Source organism: Sapajus apella, unplaced genomic scaffold (genome assembly GCF_009761245.1).
Source record: "Sapajus apella isolate SASKATOON/1434 unplaced genomic scaffold, GSC_monkey_1.0 scaffold46, whole genome shotgun sequence".
NCBI classification, from domain to species: domain Eukaryota; kingdom Metazoa; phylum Chordata; class Mammalia; order Primates; family Cebidae; genus Sapajus; species Sapajus apella.
This window is the reverse complement of record NW_022436986.1, coordinates 2,318,868-2,337,636: the sequence shown is the minus strand read 5'-3', so window position 1 is coordinate 2,337,636 and position 18,769 is coordinate 2,318,868. Positions and strand designations below refer to the sequence as shown.

The 18,769-nt window shown below is 48.4% G+C and overlaps 1 protein-coding gene across 5 annotated transcripts in view; it reads left to right on the top strand.

The window, feature by feature from the left end:
* Nucleotides 1–18,769, top strand: part of PAX5 (paired box 5) — a 196,011-nt gene that overhangs the window by 21,625 nt on the left and 155,617 nt on the right. For all 5 annotated transcript variants that reach the window (XM_032240086.1, XM_032240082.1, XM_032240085.1 and 2 more), the window contains 2 exons: nucleotides 7,029–7,093; nucleotides 11,151–11,279. In XM_032240086.1, the coding sequence (XP_032095977.1) occupies nucleotides 7,029–7,093; nucleotides 11,151–11,279 (194 nt within the window). The remainder of the gene's footprint in view (nucleotides 1–7,028; nucleotides 7,094–11,150; nucleotides 11,280–18,769) is intronic.

Here is an 18,769-nt window from a genome sequence, read left to right as displayed (position 1 = left end):
GCAAACCTTTACTGAGGCCTTGACATCATGCACGGTGCAGGGGAGATAGAGGAGAATCAGGCACACAGTTTCTTGGTCTGTTCTAGAGGGGCTGTTTTTCCAGGGTGGGGTTCTGACATGCGCTTAGAAGCCTGAAGCACCTGGACACAATTGCTGAGGAGGTAGCAATGATGGTGGTGGGTTTTAGGGAGGAGGGGATAACTCCTGTTCTTTTTCTGGATGATAAGAGGCTCCAGTGTGTTTTATTAGCTCCTTACTTCTGGCTCCTTGCAGGATTTCCATGATGCAAAACAACATGACAGGCAGCTGGTCTGCTCTGCAGAGAAACATCCGCCAAGCCCCTGGTCAGGCTTTGGGGGTCCACAGGTTTCCCAACACAGTGTACACGTATAACTGGCGGTTTGCAAGGTAGCCTAAGGTCATCCGTGAGGGTCACAAAATCTAACGCCTTACCTGGGGCCAGGCAGATAAGATAATGAGGAAAGCAGGCCAGGCATCAGACGATGGGGAGAGGCTGGGTCCCTGGCAAGCTAGACAGCACAAGTCCTATTAAAGGGGCAGCGCTTCTCAGCTCCAGCCGAATGCTGCCAGGAACATGGGTCCAGTGTTTGCCAGTTTTTTTTTTTTTTTTTTTTTTTTTTGCATTCTTCAAGAGAAGGCAGAAGCTGGAGCTTGTGTAGATGTATGTATGTGTATTTCTGTATATGAAATCTATATATTTAAATTAAAAAAATTTTTTTGGTAAAGATGGGGTCTCCCTGTGTTGCCCAGGCTGGTCTCAAACTCCTGGGCTCAAGCAATCCTCCTACCTCAGCTTCCCAAAGTGCTGGAATTACAGGTGTGAGCCACTGCGCCTAGCTTAATCTTTATATTTCTTTTTTTTTTTTTTTTTTTTCAATTAAAGATGCCTTGCAGGACAAGCGTGGGGTTTTTACAGAGCATCGGTTTATGTCCTTTACAATGCAAGGATGCACATTGTTTTGTAATACATTTATTTTAATGTATTTTAGAAAAATAGAAGTAGCACGCCAAACTAGTGAGTTTGTGAACTTTGTGAGCTCCCCCCAACACTCCCACCTACCCACTTACAGTAGGAAACTACAATCGCCTTATACAATAAATTTATTTAAGTAAAAAATGAAGTGATGTGAAAGAAATGTTCGCGGCAAATAGAGCAGTGGTTACAGATGTGGCAAAGGCTGGGAAGGGGCATGCGATGTGTGGCCGAGGCAGATCACGGACCCACTGATGCTTTCTGCCTGGAGCTGTGCTGTGGGGAGGTTCTAACTGCTGGCTTCAGGGCCATGGCTAGCCTCAGGGGCATCCTGGGTGTTCAGTCCAAAGCCGTGGCCAGGCAGGCCATGCCTCTAACGTGCTTTCACGTCTGTGGTCTCCTATAGTCTTTAAGGCTTGACTGTAACCTGTGGCAGGTGTAGCAGCAGAGGCCCAGATGGGGAGTACAGAGGAACAGTGACTTGGAGATAGACATGGGGGTAGAACCCAGGTCTCCCAATGATAAGAGGAGGGCTAGTTTCTTTCTACCACTGCACTGTCGGACTCTGCAAGTGACAGAACTGAGGATCTGTGAGACGAGAGACAAGGAGGAGGAAAAGTCTTTCCTTCTCCATTTCAGATCCTCGCAGGCTGCCTGTTCTGCTACCTGGCTGCCTGCCCTCTCTCCTCCTTAGCCCTCTCCAGTGCTCCTCTCTGGGGGCTCCTGTTTGCGAGTACTCTCCGGCTCCTCCCTGCACTCTTCAGTGACAGCTCACTAAGTGTAGGACAATCTCTTGCTGCTGCCTTCCCCACCCCCAATCCCCCAAAGCCAGAGCCATCCCACCACACGGTTTTATTTTTCAGATGAAGGCAAAGCTCCCACAGCATTCAAATGAATGCAGCTTCTAAATGCCTGCCTGGCAAATGACACTGTGTAAGAGGGTCCACCGCTTTCCCAGCCCCTGCCTCCCATCGAGGCAACTCTTCACTCTTCCTGATTTTAAACAGCTGGGGAGGGAGTGCTGGCTGGATGTGTGGCTAGTCTAGTAGCCATAAGGGCGTCTCCACTGTCCACCCCCAGGAGTGTGTGCCTTCCTGCTACCTTCCAGGGGACCAACCTAGGAAACCATGACTGACAAAGGGTGAAGCAACACTGAACTAGTTCTGTTAGGCTTGTGGAGGATTTCCTGGGACACAAATCACATTGTTCATTTGACATCTTATGGACAAACATGTGCTGGGAGCCTGCACAACCTGCATGAGGGATTGTTGGAATCCAGTCTGAGTGTCCGCTGGAGGTGGCCATCCCAAAGCTGACCCAAACAGTGGGTGGATCTTCCTTCTATTCCAGCACTGTGGCCAAGGGGTGGGGACTACAGGTGGCACTCCCAGTTTAGAGGGGCAGCTCTATTTAGCACCAACTGGTTGGGTCTTGTGAGATGTGGGGCCAGTATTGCTGGGTGTTCTGATTTTTCAAGAGAAGCTAGAAATCAGATGTTTATGAAAAATCTCCCAACTTAAAAATATTAGAAACTAATTCAAATAAAAACAAACATACTCTGCAGGGTAAGCAAAACTTGTCCAGACCTGGAGGTGACCTGGGGAAGATGTTTTGTTAGCTCTGCTCTTAATTCTAATTTTGATGGCAGGCCTTCTGAGATTGTTTATCAATTCCCTCTTTCTTTTTTTGTTTTTGTTTTTGTTTTTTTTGAGACAGGGTCTCACTCTGTCACCCAGGCTGGAATGCAGAGGCATGATCACGGCTCACTGCAGCCTTGATCTCCCAGACTTGGGTGATCTTCCCACCTCAGCTTTCCAAGTAGCTAGGACTACAGATGCCATCACCATGCCTGGCTAGTTTTTTGTAGAAATGGCATTTCATCATGTTGCCCAGGCTGGTCTTGAACTCCTAGACTCAAGCGATCCACTCACATCAACCTCTATCCATGTCCTCTTTCTTCTCCACAACAGTCACAGGCCTGGGTGCCACCTGTGGGCCCCCTCCCAGCTTGGCACAGTTGGATCCCTGGCTTTTGGATTCTTGGCACAGCTGATGGTCCAAGCTTTTTACTGTACTGATGGCAGTTTGATCAGTGCCATAGATGCAGGTGTTTCTTCAGCCTTATCCCCCTGTTTCCTTTTTCAAGGCACCATTATTTTCTTTTTCACTGTAATTTTGTGAGGACTGGTGGTGGGGTGGTGGGGTGGTGGGCGTGGGATGATGGTAAGAAGCCTAGCCTTTCAAAGAAGGAAGAGTGATGTTTCTATGGGATCCTTAAATGCCACAAAGTCCCTCAGAGTTTTAAACCTCAGATCCTAAGTGGATTTTTAATCCAAATAGCCTTTATGCCTCACATAGGAAGTATTTAACAGAGGGACTGAGCTTCCTTTGAATGTGGCTTAAAGTAAAGTGCTTGGACATGGGAGCTGGAAGCCTGGGCTGACTCGCTGCACAACCCTGGGCAAGTCATTTGAACATCTTGGGCTTTAGTTTCCTCATCCATAGGAAGAGTTTGATGTGAGCTCCCTCCTCTGTTGGACTATCTAGTGTGCTCTGCAGTATGGCAGCTAGGGTCCTGCTCACACGCAGCAGGTTAAAGGACGTGCAGTTTGGTGTGACTGCCAACTCAGTCCAACCATCTCTGGCTTAGAAAAGGTCCTGAGTGTGCTCTTATTGGATGAGTCTTGACAGCCTGTCATTTTTTACATTTTAAATTTGTTTAGAGTTGCTATGATTCAATTATAGCCTTGTTCTTCCCACTACAGTTTCTTCTCAGTGGAAGATGATGCTCTCTGTTTTTACTTGGTGACTGCTAAAGGCAGATGAGCAAAATCTCTCACCCCTGGGGATGGCTTCAGAAGCTTCCCTTTAACTCTGAGATCCCCCATAAAGGACAGCCCTACTGCAGCCTTAAAACAGAGTGTGAGAATGGCTACCTTCCCTCCCCAGCTTCCAAGGGGACCACCTGTGTTTTATTATTATTTTATTTTTAATTTTTGTGGGCACATAGTGTGTGTGTGTGTATATATATATATGTAGTCCATGAGATATTTTGGTACAGGTATGCAATGAGTAGGAATCACACCATGGAAAATGGGGTATTCATCCCCTCAAACATTTATCCTTTGTCTTACAAACAACCCAATTACACTCTTTAGTTATTTTTAAATGCATAGTTAAATTATTGCTAACTATAGTCCCCTCATTGTGCTATCAAATACTAGGTCTTATTCAGTCTTTCTAATTTTTTTTGTACCCATTGAGCATCTTCACCACCCCTCCACCCACCCTCACCTTGTGATTTTTAAAGCAAATGTGAAAAATATGAACATTTTAGGATTGAAGCTAGTCATCAATCTTTATGAAGACACCACTGAAAATAACATCTTACATTTGTGGAGCACTACTATGTAGCAGCCTTTGTTTTAAGTAGTTAATTAATTTAATCCTAATAGTAACCCTACAGGATAGGAATGATTCTTAGTCCCATTTGCAGATGAAGAGACTGAGGCATAGAGGTTAAGTAATTTACCCAAGGTCATGTAGCTGGCAAGTTGCAAGAGGGATGGGATTCAAACTCTGGAAGTCTAGTTCCAGAGCCTGTACACGGTGCTGCTGTTGCCTCTTAATGATTTCGAACAATCGATAGTGCTTTCCCAGTGATATTTACAGCTATTTTAAAAGAAAATGAGGAAAACATAAGTTTCTTTGCTTTGCTTATGTACAAATTTAATGGCCAGATAATGATTTGAAAAGTAAGGATTTTAAGCTGAACTATAGTGATTTTCTTGCCATGTATTTATATATAACTATATTTATGTCTGTTATATCCATATATTCACATATCCAGAAATCTCTCTGTAGACACATATACACAGAGAAGGTGACATACACAAAAATATAAACATTAGATCAGATGCCAGCTTAATTCCAGGTGACCAAAAAGACTACCTCACTCCCAGATCCTTGTCCAATATGCTTTGAGTTTGCTTAGTGAAAATAAGTGGATTGAATATTAGGGAAAACAAACAATCTGAATGTATTTGACGGAACACTTAAGCTGACTGATTAGAAAAGGGCAAGAGGCCCCTTGCTGAGTTCAACTAGTCAGGCTCTAGACAGCCTGTGTGTCTGGTGAGACTGTAGGGTGAACAGAAAAGTCCCTTCAGGCTATCAGCTGAGGACATGGAGTGCCCTTGGTGCCCAGCACCAAGCTGTAAGATCAGAGAAGGCAGAAGCTACAGCCCATTAGATTTAAGGGGAGTCACCCACCTGCTACTTCTGTCCTTCATTTGTATAAGCTGGAGACCCAGTGCAGCCTCAGAATGAACTTTCAGATATTAATGCTCTGGAATGTGAAAAAGCTTCTCATAGAATGCTTAAGAGTAGGATGCAAAACCGTATACATGGAGGCTGGGCACCGTGGCTCACGCCTGTAATCCCAGCACTTTGGGAGGTCAAGGCAGGCAGACCGCTTGAGGTCAGGAGTTTGAGACCAGCGTAGCTAACATGGTGAAACCCCGTCTCTACTAAAAATGCAAAAATTAGCTGGCCGTGGTGGCATGTGCCTGTAATCCCAGCTACTCGGGAGGCTGAGGCAGGAGAATCACTTGAACCAGGGAGGCGAAGGTTGCAGTGAGCTGAAATCACATCACTGCATTCTAGCCTGGGCAACAGAGACTCCATCTCAAAACAAAAACAACAACAACAACAAAAACTGTACACATGGTATAATCCTGACTTTGTTCAGAGAAAAATGGATATTTCTAAGTATGCACAGGAATGTTAGTATAAAGGAAATACACCAAAATATGGTTTTTAGATGTCTTCTTTATGTTTTCCCATGCTGTCCACAGAGTCTACAATGAATGCATATTACTTTTATAACAAGGAAAAACTCTAATAAATGTCCTTTCAAAAGGTAATAGTTCGAAACTGGAATATAACTTTTCCAAAGAAGCTGGACATTTTATTGTGACCCACTCTTCTCCCAAATACCAAGGAAGTCACTTCCTGATAGTTCCCGAGGAGCTTTTGGCACCACCCTGTTCTGCTGCTCTCAGATGCTCTGGGCTTGTGGTCTTGCACACGCATTGTCTACAAACTCCCCAGAGCCTAAGGTTCTGGAGAAGGACGTCAGAGCGGCCAGGTGGCCAAGGGAAGGCAGTACTGCGATTATCTCTTTTAAGTATGGGGCTTTTCCATAAGATCTTTCTTCTCTTCTGAAAATGATTTGATTACTTAAAATAAGCAAATAGTGGTCTGTTCCAACTCCATCATTGTATTGAGGTCCACAATGGAATGGACCTGGTCAAGGTCACAGTGGAGTTTCTATTAGAATATGAGCAAGGTCTCTGAAAAGACAGTCAAGGATACCCCTGGCTCTAGCTCTGTGGATCTTTTCCGTGAGGTTTGGTGCAAGGTAGGCTTTCTTTTAGCATAGCCAAATCAGATGTCTCCTGGCAGCGCTTTGACTCTCCCTAGTATCAGAACAACACATACATCCCCTCCCTTGACTTCCTAGGGGAAGGGGTGTTATCCCTCCTTGTACGTTCTCTAGGGCAGAGAAACCAGCATGTGAGCACTGCCAGAGGACAGAGGGGTTACCTGGTTCAGTTTCTTCATTTGACAGACGGGAGGCTGAGGTCTAGGGAAAGGAAGGACTCCTTAAAGTCACTCAATGAGTCTCTCATGGAGCTAAAGCTATACCCAAGAAAGGGATGCCTACTCGTAATGTTAACATGTCATCCTCTTTCTTCAGAAGAGGCACTTGAATCCCAGAGAGGGGGCGCAAATTACATTAAGACACCCAGGGAAATAGAAGCAAAGTTGGGACTAGTCCATAAATCTTCCACCCTCCTGATTCCCAGCCTGGGTTTATAATCTCCCTCCACCTCTGCCGCTCTGCCTCAGCTCCATCCACGGCCCAGCTTGGGTATGAGTTTTCTGGTTTCTGGTTATCTGTGCATAGCTGGTTGAGGTCTCTTCTCCTTCCTGATGGTAAATAGCCATTTTTTTTTTCAACTGCCCACAGGATCATCCGGACAAAAGTACAGCAGCCACCCAACCAACCAGTCCCAGCTTCCAGTCACAGCATAGGTAAGAAGAACTTTTTAAAAAAATTTAAAAATCTAATGGGCTCCAAATATTCTAAAGAACTTTTAATCATTCTTATGGACAGATAATTCTGCATAAAACACTTCAGCACACGTACTAATGCGCCTTCTTTGTCATTCTCCAAGGGCTGAACCTGGTAAATGAATTTTATAAATACTGCTAAAAGGTTTTGAATTTTACTGATTATTATGATAAATAGCTTTCACCATGAGACAGAAAATTGAAATCTAAGCCCAAAAAAAAAAAAATCCACTAATGGGGGTCTATAGAATGTCAGATAATTAAAGTAATAAATCAAGAAAGGGATACTTATTCATAACATTTTCTGCATCATTAGTCAGTAAGTAGTTTTGAATGTGTTTTTTTCTTCTATCAACCAGCCCTTCTACAATTCTTTGTGCACTTGCAGTCTTGAGTGAAGATGTGGCAAAAGTTCTCAAACTTACTTTCTCTCTCTCTTGCTTCGATCTCACGTACTCTGAACTGTCAAGGGCTCCCGGTGGGGTTTACGGCACTCGCACGTGAAGTCTGAGAGTGGCCGTGACCCGAAAGTGGGAGCCATACTTCCTAGTTCTCAAGAGTTCAGAAATGTCCTTTGTCTTCCCTTCAAAGATTGTGAAAGGACACTGTCTACTTAAGGTGTATTATTTCTCCACTTGGGATATAGGAAACACCTCTGGTTAGCTGAGGGGAAGGTTATTCTACTGTAAGAAAGTGGGCAATGATTCAGAAAGTCTCTGACACTTCTGGTTGCCACAGTCAATCCTGCAGAATCACACCTCAGATTGTGTAACATTTCCACACTTTGTTACTCCTTCTTTAAACGAGAACTTGAACTCACACAGTGATGGGGATCAGGCAGAGGCCTGGCCTCTAGTTCCTACTCTGTCATTAACTCACTCAGTAAAATGCGAAAGTCCTCTCACCTGCCTGAGTCTCTGTTTCCTCATTTATGGATGGAGGGGCACTAACCAGGTGTTCTCTGAGGACTCTGCTCCTCCACGGTTTTGGATAAAGTAAGACAGATTTCCTCCCTGCCAGGAAATCATTCCTCATTTGGTAATCCCTTCAGAAAGTGTCTGTTAAGTCCCTGCTGTGCAGACTTTAGCGTCAGAGGCCAAGCCCACAAGAAAGGGAAGACACGATCCCCATTCTCAAGGGCTTCTAGGTCTAAAGTGGGAACATAATGAAGAGAAGTTTGCAAAACAGAGATGAAGCTCCAGAAGAAGGGATGGGTGCTGTGGGGGCAGAAGGGAAGGAACCACCAGCTCTGCTGGGCTAGGATAAAGCGGGTGAAGGAAGGCTTCCTGGGGCAATGTTTGTGGCTGAGATTTCACTTGCAGTTGACCAATTATTTCAGGTCACATAGCCCTGAAAATCAAACTAGGTGTAACTGCTAATATTCTTTCAATTGGTTTAGAGGGATAATTCTATTGTAGGTCAGCAGAATGCTTTGTTTTGTCCCAGAAATTTTTAAGTTAAAACTACATCTCACATACATATAGCCTCTTAGAGTTCACAAACTTATCTGGGCGTGAGGAAACTGAAAGTTAGAGAGATGAAATAACTAGCCCTAGGTCATGTTGCTAGGAAGTGGTGGAGCCAGAAGTGGAATCTGGGTCTTTTGAGCCTAGAGCAATCACAAAACACCAAAACGCATGTCATGGGCTCTGTCAGCAACATGGTGAGCCTTGGTTATACATGGTGGTTGTTGTTTAAAGCACCAGGTGACCTGGGATCTTCTTTCTTCCTCTGTTTTTTACACGTTAATACAGAAAAGGTTATGGGATTTGCATAAATCTATTTTAAGGAGCTTTTTCTGGTGAAGAAAAAGAGAAGTTAACTATTTCTGCTTCTGTGTCTCTTAAGGAAGATGTAAGGTCAAACTGAAATGTGAGAAGAAAGGCATGGTTCCCTCTGGGTTTGTAGGAGCCAGGAGCTGGATCTGACCCAAAGGGAAGCCATGAAGGGCTTCTCAGGCAGTCACCACCATTTCTAGTAATTTCCTACACTTAAGAGTCAAAGGTGGCTCCACCTGCCTCCAGCTGGTTATAGCCCAAGGAAGTGTGTCTGAGATTGGTCTGTAGGTTTTAATGAACCAAGAAAGAATTCCCACAGCCCTCAGTGGCAATTCAGCCGTACAGCTGGAGAGGCCCCTGCTGATGGACTGGTCTCTTCCTAGGATCCTGGGACCAGAAGTTAATGTGAAACTTGCACAAAAGTTGCACATCCCCTGCATCCATCCAATTCTTATTCTTAGGAACTTTGAGACCTAGCCTCAGTCACAATAAGTCACCAACCACTGCCCCTGTTTCTGGGCAGAGGAAATCTAGACTTTAAGCAAGTAAACCCAAGGCTGAGTTCTGGCGTCGCTGTTTATTGGCTAGATGACTTTGAATCACTTTCCCTGTGGACCCTTAGTTTCCTCATTTGATAAATGGGGATAAGTAATAGCACTCTGGGCTGTTGCAATCAAAGCACCGCATTCATGTGAAGTATATTATTGCTCTTCATTATTTATTAGTGAGAAGCAGATTAGTTACAGGGGTTAAGGCTTTAGTCTCTGGGTTTAAATCACCAGTCTCCCTCTTTTTTTTTAAATTAATTATTTATTTAAGATGGAGTTTCTTTTTTTTATTTTCTTTTTTGTTTTTTTAATTATTTTATTATTATTATTATTATTATTATTTTGCTTTTTTTAAGATGGAGTTTCACTCTTGTTGCCCAGGCTGGAGTGCAATGGTGCGATCTCAGCTCACTGCAACCTCTGCCTCCTGGGTTCAAGTGATTCTCCTGCCTCAGCCTCCTGAGTAGCTGGGATTACAGGTATGCACCACCACACCTGGCTAGTTTTGTATTTTTAGTAGAGATGGGGTTTCTCGAATTTGGTCAGGCTGGTCTTGAACTCCCGACCTCAGGTGATCCATCTGCCTTGGCCTCCCAAAGTGCTGGGATTACAGGCATCAGCCACAGTGCCTGGCCTTTTAAATTTTTATTTTTTGAGACAGAGTCTTGCTCTGTTGCCCAGGCTGGAGTGCAGTGGCACAATCATAGCTCACTGCAACCTTAACCTCCTGGGCTCAAGTGATCCTCCTGCCTCAGCCTCCTGAGTAGCTGGGACTATAGGCTTGTGCTACCACGTCTGGCTAATTTTTTAAAAGTTTTTGATAGGTCTCACTGTGTTGGCCAGGCTGGTCTTGAACTCCTGAGCTCAAGTGATCCTCCCACCTCTGCCCCAGAGTGCTGGGATTACAGGCATGAGCCCCAGCCCAGGCACTCTCTTACTAGCTGTGTGATCCTGGGTGAGCCATTCATCTTTGGGTTCCCCTTCCCTTCCTTTTCCAACGGGATCATCACAATTACCTAGCTTCTAAGATTGTTCTCAGAATTAAATGAGATAATGCCTCAATGCTGACACAGAGTAAGTTCTCAGAAAAAGTTAGTTATCGTTATTGTCATAATTAATACGAAAAATCAAATCCCAGGAAACTGGAAGAAGAAAACACAGCGAGAAACTGAAAAGAAGGTGCACTCTGCGGTTTGCAGTTTGTTAGTTGTGCCTGTGAGTTTGTGCTCAAGTAGTTGTGTTTGCACTCACGGCTGGGTATGCAGGCAGGTAGTGAACTGCCTAATGAGTAATTCGGGTGTTTTTTTTTTTTTTTTTTTTTTTAGCACTGGCTGTTGGTGGGCCCCGGCTCGCCTCTTTCTCCTCTCCATCCCCTGCTACCTGCATCCAAGGATAGGTTGGGATTTGAGACAGCGCCCTTCCTGACCCCATGTTCCTTTCTGCCGGGGTCAGTCCTCCTCAGTACTCACCCCTCTCTTACTCCCCACAGCGCAGAGAACCGGGCAAACCGCCCGCCCGAGGCCCGCGCTCGTGGCCCAGGTGTGGACGCCTCTGTAGGGCGAGGGTCCTCAGCGCCCACCCCGGCCCCCCGCACTCGTTCACTCCCAGCCGCCTACAGCCCCGCGTGCGGTGTTAGCCGGCCCGCCGCCCTCGGCTGTCTGCGGTCCTGACCACCCGTCTTTCTCCGCGCAGTGTCCACGGGCTCCGTGACGCAGGTGTCCTCGGTGAGCACCGACTCGGCCGGCTCGTCGTACTCCATCAGCGGCATCCTGGGCATCACGTCCCCCAGCGCCGACACCAACAAGCGCAAGAGAGACGAAGGTAAGAGACGCCCGTGCAGCCCCATCGGGAATGCGCCCCACTGGGTCAGTTTTCGGTGCTCAGTCAGTCGCGGGTGGTAGCAGAGGTGTCCGCAAGCACCTCCCTTACCTGCAGAGGAGTCCCCAAGACCGCACGCTGTCCCTTTCGTGAACACTTGAAGGAGCTGAGCCCTCCCTCCGCCAGGTAGACAGCAGCAGGGTGCGACTGTGACATTCTTGCTGGTGTCCACCATAGTCACCCGTTGGGTAGAAGAAGCGGGCCTGGCAGAGCCCTTGTGGCTTGAGCTTTGGCCTTTAAGAAGACCCTGTGTGTGTGTGCAGATAATGCGGCCCGAGGGCAGCGTGTGCTGGTCTCCACACCCAAGTCCCCTTTGTGGAGGAGCTTTGGACCAGAGAGAGGGGGCTGGGCAAAGCCCGGACAGGGGCACACTTGGGGAGGGTGGAGGAGTGGGTTCTCTGAAAGGCCTGCACACGCCTCAGCAGAGAAGGCTTTCAGCCCTGGTGATGGTGTTGGGGGCGGTGTGGAGGAAATTAATAATCATCTCATCCTTGCCCTTGGGTCTGGAGGGAAGGAGTGCGGGGGTGTTGGGGGGATTACAAAGATGACAATCTTCCCGGTTGGTTTTTCTCAGCCCCTCCACCAGCCGTGTGCTGCCTGGGTCTCCAGAGCCGGCCACCTCCATCCTGGACACCGGGCACCTTAACCGGGACTCCTTTCCTCTGGATGGGCTGCCAGCACTGGCTGACATTAATGGGTTTGAGAGAAAAGACCCCCTGGGAGTCTGTAAAACCTTAGTCAGGAAAAGGAAAAAAAAAAAAAAAAAAAAAGCCAGGGCTGTGGTCTAGGGCCTGAGAGCAGCGTGACAGAAATCTTGATTCAGTTATTCTGTTCCCCGGCACAATTCCCTTTCTCAGCTCCGTGTAAGGAATGTGTGTTCTCGTGAGCACATGCCTAAGTACTTAAGATCTGTAACTAGAAAATTGAGTCGGCCCAGCCGTGGGTTGGCTTGTGGTCTGCATGTTGCCAGCAGCCCAGAAGCCGAGCCGGTGGCCTCAGTCTGGAGCCATGGGGGTGCGTGGGGATGATTCACGCGGCTTTTGGAACCTCCCTCGCCTCTCCTCCTCCTGCCGCTCCTGAACAGATGTCAGAAGTCTTTAACTCAGTAGGTTGTGGTGCTGTGTGCTGCAGGAGGCAGTGGGCCTGCCATCGCTGTTTGTTTATGAGGCTAGTGGTGTCATCTTTTCTCCCATTGTCACCTGGACTCGCAGCAGATGTGCCTAAGCTGGGGCCTGGCTGTATTTGTTCCTGGGTGGAAGGACAGATTGTGTTAGGCTCCCCTAGAGGCTGAGGGATCCAGGCAGTGATTTTCGGGAAAGAAAAAATCTAGTTTAATCTTTACCACCAAACAGACAGTTCTGGCCTGAGGGCGTTGTTTTACTTTGTTTTCGGGGTGCTGTATTGGCTGGCAGTCTGACCAGCAGTCATGGTTTGGGCCCACGAGCTCCTTTATGAGGTATAGTGTGGTCCGAATGTGGGTGGTGTTGGTGTTGACCACTCTGTACTACTCAGATCATTCCCAGAGGACGGTGGCCCATTTGGGTATATTGACTTTTAAGAGGGATAGTGAAAAATGGGGCTGGGTCCTAAGTGAAGAGGGATCTGATACAACACCTGGGAATGCCTCAAGGCTCTAGGGATATTTTGGCACAAAGAAGAGCAGAATAAACAAGACTGGATTGCTGCTTTCAAGTGTTTGGAGGGCTGACAAGGAAGGAGGAAGGAATGAGATCTTGTTGCATGGCCTTAAAGTGTGCAGCAGATGCAGAGGTGATTTTACCTCAGTTTAAGAAAGAACCAAGTTGCACATATGAGAGTGGCCTAGGGATAAAAGGGGATGCCTCCAGAGGGAATGATGCCCTATCTCTGGGGATAAGTATGCAGAGACTAAGTGACCACTTGTTGGGCTGCCATACAGAGTATCAAGAATCAGAGGTGGTATTGGATGACAATTTTTAGTTTTTAAATTACATTTTTTTCCCTTAATAAATGGAGATGAGTTTTTGCCCTGTTGCCCAGGCTGGTCTCAAACTCCTGACTCAAGTGATCCACCTGCCTAGGCCTCCCAAAGTGCTGGGATTTCAGGCATGAGCCAGTGTTCCCGGCCTGGGTAATCTTTGAACTCTCCACATCTGATATATATGGAAGAGTCCTGATCCTCAGGAAGATGGGAGGCAGTTCAGTCAGTGGTCTGCAGTGGAAGGGAGAATGACTTGATGGTCCTGGAAGCTTGATGGCGTGGAAAGAGTGGGGGATGAACCCAAGCAGCAACCAGAGCCTCCTGCTCGCTGCTGCCCACACCGCTGACAGTGTGCATGTTTGATCCCAGGCGTGGACAGCAATGGTCTGGCTCACACCAGGAAGGTGTCTGTGGGGGTATTGCATAAGTGCCTCCTTCTGATCTTTCCCATCCTCTCTCTGTATCTCTCTGGATCCCTGCAGAAGCTCTAGTGACTGTCACTTCCATGTTACTAGGGGAGGTGATGGAGGCTCCACAGTCATACAGCTGGCATGGACTGGTGAGTCGGGAGGAACTGCAGTGCCCCTAGGGCCTCAGTTCCCTGGTATTTTCCAGCTACCTGTTGCCCCTTGGTCCTTCTGGAGAGGACCTTTGGAGGTGGAGCAGCCTGGGACTGGGCAGAGCCTGGGGCTGGTGTGGGAAAGAGTTTCAAACAGAAGGGCATGATTAGCAGGTTGGATGCTGCAGAGAGAGAAGTGAGACCTGAGGCCAGTGTTTGGGGGAGAGCAGAGAAAGTAAGAACCAGCCACTGGGGAAACAGGGACATTGCAGGCACGCTGGCCGGTCGGCCCACGGAGGCTGCAAACCATGGATTTGTGAGGGTGCTGGCCTCTGAGGTGGTACCATCAGCAGCCTGAGAGAAGATCATGGGGTGAGAGAGGCGTTGGAGAGCTAAGAGGAAGACAGCTGAGGGTCCTTGCCCATTTTTCAGATGAGGTGACTGAGGCTTTGCAAGGTGGAGTTGCTTACTCTGCTGCCTGGTTCATAGTCATCCCCAGCTTGGAATTGAGTTTTGCCCTGAGGGCATTTCCTGGGGCCACCCTCCTGCCCAGATCTCGACAGAGGTGAGCAGGTGACAGGATCCAAACACAGAGGGTGAGCTGGGGAGCAAGACTGGCAAGCTCAAAGCCCTCTGATGAGCATGGCAGTGGATGAAGTGACACCAGGGAAAGGGTAAGGCAAGGAGGGCCAGTTTTGACCGAAAGGATCTGGGAGGGCTCCTTATTGGAGGTGGCTGGGTAGAGGGAGGAGAGGACATTCCAGTCAAAGGCAAGAGAGACTGTCCCAAGTCTGGGACTCTGGTGAGCCTGTGCAGGGAGAGGACCCGCATGGCAGGATTTGGAAAGGCAGAGAGGTAGAAAGATGTGGTGGCTTAGATGTTGACCGAGGCTTCTGAACATTTAGTCTAGAAGCATTAGGGAGATGGTTTTGAGCTGTGTGTCTTAGATACTCAAGGAACATTTACTGTGCTGAGTGTTTCAGATGTAAAGGCAACATGAAAGTGACTAGCCCTGTACTACCCAATAGAAGTAGAACGCAAGCCACATGTGTAATTTTAAATGATCTAGTAACCACATTAAAAAGTATAAAATGAAACAAGTGGAACTAATTTTAATAACATATTCTATTTAATCCAGTATACCCAAAATATCATCATTTCAACATAACATCAATATAAAAAAATTGAAGCTAGGTTTTCTCTTATTTTTGGTGCCAAGTCTTTGAAACCAGATGTGTATTTTACATGTACAGTGCATCTCAATTTGGATGCTAAACGTTTGACAGTTAAAGTTGTATTTAGTGGGAAAAATATTTTACACTGCTTCTATTTTAAAATTTAAATTAAAATCAAATGAAATAAAGAAATTAGTTCCTGGATTGTACTGGACACATTTCAAGTGTGCAGTGGCTACATACGACTAGTGGCTGCTGTGTTGGACAACACGGCTCTAATACAAATGCTTGGCACACAGTAGGTGCTCAATATGTGCTCTTTGGTAGGGTGGATCAGTCACATTCATTTAGAGGGTTCACAATTAGTAACCAGGGTAAGTGGAGGGACCTCTAATCTCCTCAGTCAAGGGTGCTTCTGTCTGGTATTTTGGGCTTCCATAGAAAGCTCTGAGTAGAGTTCTGTAGCAAAGACAAACAAACAAACTAGAATATTATTAGACCAGTGGATTGGCAAGGACCCTTTCAGTCTAGAAATTCTAGGGTTCTAACGTCTGCCTCCAAGACCAGACTTGGGGATACGGCCACTATGTCCAAGTCTCGGATGAACTGTTCTACAGCAACAGGTGAGCTCTCTGTGGCCTCTGGAGGCAGAGCTGGGGCTGCTTAAAGGAAGCTACAGGAGGCAGATTATGGCTTGAGTGCAACATATGGCTTTCAGAAGCAGCCAGGCTGGGCCACGAATGGAAGCATTATCTTAGAAAGGTAGTGAACTCTCCATCATCAGAGGTGTGAGCAGGGGCTGGACAAATGAGGAGCAGAAGAGTCAAGGAGGACATTCTGCTTCAGACTTCGTGACTTTTGAGGCAGGCCGGTGCTTCTGTACCTGTACTGTGTCTGCACGTGCTTGTACCCCCCATCTTTCCCCTCTGCTGCCTGACTCTGAGGCTGCCACTCATGTGGACTGGACAGGGCAGAGCCACAAATCATTTCTATCCCTGGCCCAGCCTCTCGGCATAGCCCTGGTCCACAGGGATGCCCACAAGGCCTGTGGGATGGCTCCGAGGGTCAGGCTGGGGTGCCGCCCAGTTGTGAGGTGTAGCTTTGTCTCTTGGTTGGTCAGAACTGAGAGCTCTCGTGGAGGAAGCTGTGGCATGGCTGAGGAATCCTGCTGGGTGAGGGGGATAGAGGCTGAGTCGGCACCTCCCTCTCCGGAAGGCCCAGAGGAGGTGGTGGCAGGGAGAGGCTTGGCCAAGCAGGCAGGGCTGTGAATGGGAGCCATAGGTGAAAGGGCAGCCTCAGACCCTCGGTTCCTTCCTGGGCCTTTGATCTCTGGCGAGACCTCCTTCCGCCGCTCTCCCCACTTAGGTCCCCTCCCTGTCCCCCTCACAATAACCCACAGGGCCCTGAGTTTGAAAGGCCCTGAACACACTGAGATCAGCGGAGTGCGAATCCCTTTCACCAGCTCAGAAAGCTGATCGGTCCAGCACCAGGGTGGACTGTGGGGACCAGAGGTTTCTTTTTGGGCCATAGAGATATGTTGCAAGTGAGTTTCCAGCCTTCCAGGCTCTGGACTGCCTTCTGAGGAGGGCACAGGAAGGGCAGCCAGGGTCCAGAGGGGGCCTGTCCTTTCCAGAAGATGCCAAGTCCAATGAGACCCTCATCGGGAGGTTTGTTGGGGGGCATTTAGCCAGGGGCTCCCATTATGACTTCCTTTTGGGGAATGCCTGTCTCTTCTCTGTTTTTGTGTCCCTCCTCATGTCTTTGGGGTGCATCTCATTCTGTGTTATTTGGCTTTATTTCCTGTTTATTGAGCCTTCCTCTGTGTGTGTTTCTGTCTCCCGGTCTAGATCTCACTAGCTTTCTTTTTCGTATATATTGTCTCTCTCACACATACACACTCTCTCATCTACTCTCTCTCCCTCTCTTTCTTCTTTCTCTCTCTTACTCGTTCGCTCATTCAATTCCCTTCTATCTCCTTGTATTCTTGCTTGTTATCTGTCTCTCCCCAGATCCCTCTTCCTCTGTCTCTTTCAGGCTGAACGCCCCCTCAGCCCTGCCCAGCAGACCTCCCCGGGAGCTCTGGCTAGAGGGAAGGGCTTTCAGAAGCTCACAGACCGTGCTGGGCCCTTGGGCCCCTCTGACGTGGGCAGGCCCTGGTCTTTTCTCTCCTAGGACCTTTTTCTTTCCCTGGATGTGTAGATGCTGTCTGCCACTTCTGGATCGGGACAGAAAATGGAAGCAGGAAGTGGGGAGAGCCCTCTCCGAGCTCCCAGAAGGGATGGGTGTGTGGAAAAGCTCAGGATTCCTGAGTCAGGAGTTATAGGCAGTCCCTGCGGGATTGAGATTCCACAGATCTCTGATTCCTGGAGAGCCCCAAGCAAGGTGATGAGTCAAGGGCACAGGCTCATGGGCAGGGATGAAACGGTTTGAGGACTTCTTGTGGCAAGTTACTTCATCTCTCTGCACCTCCATTTTGTTATCTGGCACATAGGGTTGATGCCAGCCTTGTGGGTTACTGTGAGGATAAAAAGAAGTGACGGCTGTCAAGGGCGTGGCCCCAGGGCCTGGTCATAGTAAGCGCTGAGTAGATGGTCACCGAGAGGCCTGTGTATGAGGACGCGAGGCTCGTCCTAGCAGAGGGCAGCAGGCTTCAGGCACCGTCCTGCTGGCAGCTGGAACTGGCTGGTCCACCCACCACCGCCTTCCTGTTTGTTGCCGTTTATTCCGTGGCACTGAAGAAGCTGAGCGCCTGCAGCTGGGAGCCCGGGGCGTCCAGGCTGAACAACAGTGCCCCCAGGTGTCGGCTGCAAAACGAAGGGCCACTCGCTTTCCTTCTCTTCCTCTGCCTTCAGGACTGAGTCTCCCAGCCTGCTTCAAGGCGGAAGAGAAGGGTCAGGCCCCAGTTTTCCATGAAGAGAAGCACGGAGCACAGAGGGGTGGAGGCCTCCAGGGTGGGGGCAGAGGGCGCACCGGGCCTGGCAGGGCTGGGCCTCTAAGGTGTTGTTGGAGCCACCAGCCTGGACCTCGAGACTCCCCTGTGGGAGCTGGAAGGGGCTTGGGGAGCATCTGAGACGCCCTGTGTCATTCACATGGGAAAACAGGCTTGGGGAAGAAAGGGGGTCTGCCGATGACACAGTAAAACCAAGAAAACCTAGAAGGGAAAGGATGGCTCCATGGAAACTCCTTGGCATCTGCTGCCTTTTGAGGTGACACATTCAGTCCTCCTCTCCCTCCTTCCCTCCATTCTCACAGGACCGTCTGCTGCCCTCACTGTCGATACCTGGGCCCATCAGTCTTATCTCCCCATGGGATGCTGCCCACACGTCCCCCTGCACTGCTCTTGAGAGAACCCCTGCCCTTCCCTCGTGGGCCTCAAATTCCTCTTGCTCATTTCTCCCGTGCTTCCAGTCCCCGTGTGTTGGCTCAGCCTCCTGTCTCCAGGCCACTGCTCACACAGGACCTGCCACCTAGAATGCTGTCCTTGAACCTGGACCTGGCTTTTCGGAACTAGCTCACTACCCTGTGGGGTTTTCTGTGTTGGGTCATTGGTCCTTCACCACTGGCTGAGGCCCAACGATTCTTTAGGTGCCAGTGTGGGGTATGGGTGGCCAGACAGGCTCTGCATTCCCTTTTCCCAGAGTGGCTTTGGGGGCAGGAAGGAGGTTACCACCATTTTGTCTTGGCATCTGCTGGGGCTTTCCTAGGGCAGGTCCCCTCCCTGGCCCTCCATGAGGTGTCC